General features: G+C 36.9%; 1 protein-coding gene across 1 annotated transcript; it reads right to left on the reverse strand.

Moving 5' to 3' along the window:
• Positions 1-1,883: 1,883 nt before the first annotated feature.
• Positions 1,884-3,533, reverse strand: LOC148097671 (uncharacterized). Its single transcript, XM_087831315.1, has 7 exons — positions 3,432-3,533; positions 3,184-3,352; positions 2,782-2,870; positions 2,599-2,707; positions 2,418-2,520; positions 2,104-2,174; positions 1,884-1,985 (listed from the first exon to the last, which is right to left on the reverse strand). The coding sequence occupies exons 1-7, from the start codon at positions 3,512-3,514 to the stop codon at positions 1,884-1,886; spliced, it is 726 nt and encodes a 241-aa protein (XP_087687441.1). The 5' UTR covers positions 3,515-3,533.
• Between the last annotated feature and the right edge of the window lie 642 nt (positions 3,534-4,175).

Below are 4,175 nucleotides of genomic sequence, written 5' to 3' on the forward strand. Positions count from 1 at the left end.
TGCTTCCTGCTGGGATTTATTTAGGTAGCATGTTCTGATGGCCAAATCACACTATTAAAACATGCTTCCTGCATGGATTTATTTAGGTAGCATGTTCTGATGGCCAAATCACACTATTAAAACATGCTTCCTGCTGGGATTTATTTAGGTAGTATGTTCTGATGGCCAAATCACACTATTAAAACATGCTTCCTTCTGGGATTTATTTAGGTAGCATGTTCTGATGGCCAAATCACACTATTAAAACATGCTTCCTGCATGGGTTTAGTTAGGTAGCATGTTCTGATGGCCAAATCACACTATTAAAACATGCTTCCTGCTGGGATTTATTTAGGTAGTATATTCTGATGGCCAAATCACACTATTAAAACATGCTTCCTTCTGGGATTTATTTAGGTAGCATGTTCTGATGGCCAAATCACACTATTAAAACATGCTTCCTTCTGGGATTTATTTAGGTAGCATGTTCTGATGGCCAAATCACACTATTAAAACATGCTTCCTGCTGGGATTTATTTAGGTAGCATGTTCTGATGGCCAAATCACACTATTAAAACATGTTTCCTGCATGGGTTTATTTAGGTAGCATGTTCTGATGGCCAAATCACACTATTAAAACATGCTTCCTGCTGGGATTTATTTAGGTAGCATGTTGTGATGGCCAAATCACACTATTAAAACATGTTTCCTGCATGGGTTTATTTAGGTAGCATGTTCTGATGGGCAAATCACACTATTAAAACATGCTTCCTTCTGGGATTTATTTAGGTAGCATGTTCTGATGGCCAAATCACACTATTAAAACATGCTTCCTGCTGGGATTTATTTAGGTAGTATATTCTGATGGCCAAATCACACTATTAAAACATGCTTCCTTCTGGGATTTATTTAGGTAGCATGTTCTGATGGCCAAATCACACTATTAAAACATGCTTCCTGCTGGGATTTATTTAGATAGCATGTTCTGATGGGCAAATCACACTATTAAAACATGCTTCCTTCTGGGATTTATTTAGGTAGCATGTTCTGATGGCCAAATCACACTATTAAAACATGTTTCCTGCATGGGTTTATTTAGGTAGCATGTTCTGATGGGCAAATCACACTATTAAAACATGCTTCCTGCTGGGATTTATTTAGGTAGCATGTTCTGATGGCCAAATCACACTATTAAAACATGCTTCCTTCTGGGATTTATTTAGGTAGCATGTTCTGATGGCCAAATCACACTATTAAAACATGCTTCCTGCTGGGATTTATTTAGGTAGCATGTTCTGATGGGCAAATCACACTATTAAAACATGCTTCCTGCTGGGATTTATTTAGGTAGCATGTTCTGATGGCCAAATCACACTATTAAAACATGCTTCCTTCTGGGATTTATTTAGGTAGCATGTTCTGATGGCCAAATCACACTATTAAAACATGCTTCCTGCTGGGATTTATTTAGGTAGCATGTTCTGATGGGCAAATCACACTATTAAAACATGCTTCCTGCTGGGATTTATTTAGGTAGCATGTTCTGATGGCCAAATCACACTATTAAAACATGCTTCCTGCTGGGATTTATTTAGGTAGCATGTTCTGATGGCCAAATCACACTATTAAAACATGTTTCCTGCATGGGTTTATTTAGGTAGCATGTTCTGATGGCCAAATCACACTATTAAAACATGCTTCCTGCTGGGATTTATTTAGGTAGTATATTCTGATGGCCAAATCACACTATTAAAACATGCTTCCTTCTGGGATTTATTTAGGTAGCATGTTCTCATGGCCAAATCACACTATTAAAACATGCTTCCAGCACACAATCATCTAATGTTGACAAAGAATGCAAAGAGACATGGAGAGGAAAAGACAGCTGTTTTTATTTGAAGTTTTTATGTGTTTTCCTTACATTTTTTGCATTTATATTCTTGGTTGCTCTCTTTATATTTTGCACATGCAAAATGTGCCCATCTTTGGCAAGATTCACACTGCACCTGGAAAGGAAAAATAAATAGCTCATATTATGTTTGGTGAATACTATTAGTCAACATTTTAAACATGATTAGCAAGTAATGATGCTAAGACTTATGTGTTTTTTTTGTTTTGTTTTACCATTTCAATCATGCTGCGGTCAGCGTTAGCATCTAACATAGAGCAAACAATGCAGTAATTCTCAGCGTTCCCTGAAACACATTCATGGTTAGGTTTTAATCAAACATTATTTATTGATTAATTAAAAAAATAATAGTACATTTTTTCCACAAATACTTCATGGCAAATTAGTCCCCTGAATTTTTTTAATTAGACTTAAAGAAGGGTCTTATCCGAAAGTGTTTGAAAAGCACTATTTGTACTGTGCCGTTTAAAAAGCACTATTTAAATTGGAAGTACACACTCTAACGTGATAAGGACTTTACTGGACTTACCTCGATGTTCAAGTAGGGTGCAAGCTATCTGCTCCAGCACAACTGCTTCTGTAGTGGTTAATACTTCACTGACCTCTCCAAAAGCAAGGTAGTGTTCTGCAAACTGTGAGATTTCTCATTATTATAATGTAAAGTCCTAATTGTAGCTAACAATAAATGGAATCATTTGAATAAGGGTTACCTTTAACAGCAAAACTCCGCAACTGCTGGAATCCTGTTGCTTGTTGTGTTGCATAGTCTGTAACTGCCACTCCATGGTGTCTTCATGCCTTCTCACCCTCAGAAAATTCCTAGTTGAACAAAAATGTTTGTAATGAAACAAGAAATGTTTTATCTAAGAATAATACCTCAGTATCATGCATACCTCCAGTTGCGCAGAATTTTCCTGTCATAAACACCTTCATTCCCCATGGGGTCTATGAGCAGTATTTTCTGTGCAGAAATGTTGACAATCTAAAGAAAAAGTTAATAAATTAAAAATTACTATAGTTTTTGCCACTGAAAACCTATTTAAGAATAACACTTTGAGCAAGAAACTGCTTCACAACAAATTACGCAAATTAATAACTAAATGAACACATACCACAAGAATAAAGAAGTAACTAGTCACTTACTTTATCTTTTAAATGTATCTTGCATATAGAAGTTAAGCAGAGAAGATTACAGCTGCAGCCAATATCAATATGCACAATTTCCAATTAAGATTACATTTAATTTATGCATTATCATAGTTGTTGCATAAATAGAATTCCTTAATAACACTTACTGGGACTTCAACAGGAACTTCAGAAGGATATGTAGCTTCTCTCCCATACATTAAACGGAATGGTGTGTATTTGGTTGTGGTGTGGACCTTGGACCTCAAAGAAAACAGTGTAGCATCCAGATACACATCCCAGTCATTCTGTTGACTGTTGACTAATTTTCTCAGGGCTCTACACGTAGACATAAAAAAACCACAATAGTGACAGTGTCTTAAAAGCAAATGAAATGTTACATACAAATAAAACATACCTTTTTATGTTGTCATTTGTCTTTTCGTCTAGGCCATTTGTCTGAGGGTGATACGCTGCTGTGACACTTCTTTCTATTTTCATTAAGCTGCAAAGTCTTGAGTTGAGCTTCAAAGAAAAAAGAAAATTGTTTTTTAAAAACAATCACACAAAACCTTTGGCCTGGCAGCTACTTGGCACACTGTGGCCAAGTATTTACCTAAAGAGGTATGGAAAAGTAAACTTAACACTTACCTCGCTAACAAATTCTCTTCCTTGGTCGGATAAAATTTGTTTTGGGCAGCCATGTCTATATATGAGTGAGCACAACTGATGAGCTACCTCAGCAGCACTTTTGCTTTTTAATGGAAAAGCCTCGACCCATTTTGAAAAATAGTCTGTTGCAGTCATAATGTACTGAAAGCCACTAGACGTTTTTGGAAGAGGTCCAGTTAGATATATTCCGATTAGCTCCCAGACATGTGACACCTGTCAATGATAAAAGAATCAACAAGTAGGGCAGCTTGATGGGTAGGACGTTTTGTCAGAACACCTGTGATTTAAAAATAGCTACGCAAAACAGAGCGTGCTGCTCCCACCGGTTTTAAAGGGTTAAGTGTCAAGAGCATCGCTGTGGATTACACACTGGAGGAAACCAAACCACTGGCTAAGCAGAGGGCACAATACAGAAGAGCCATCTCATCAGGATAGGACTCTGCCACCTACAGATGGTGGCCTCTCCTTTAGTGATAAGCATATGAACATC

This window comes from Neolamprologus brichardi, chromosome 18, assembly GCF_056152115.1.
Source record: "Neolamprologus brichardi isolate AB-2024 chromosome 18, ASM5615211v1, whole genome shotgun sequence".
NCBI lineage: Eukaryota > Metazoa > Chordata > Actinopteri > Cichliformes > Cichlidae > Neolamprologus > Neolamprologus brichardi.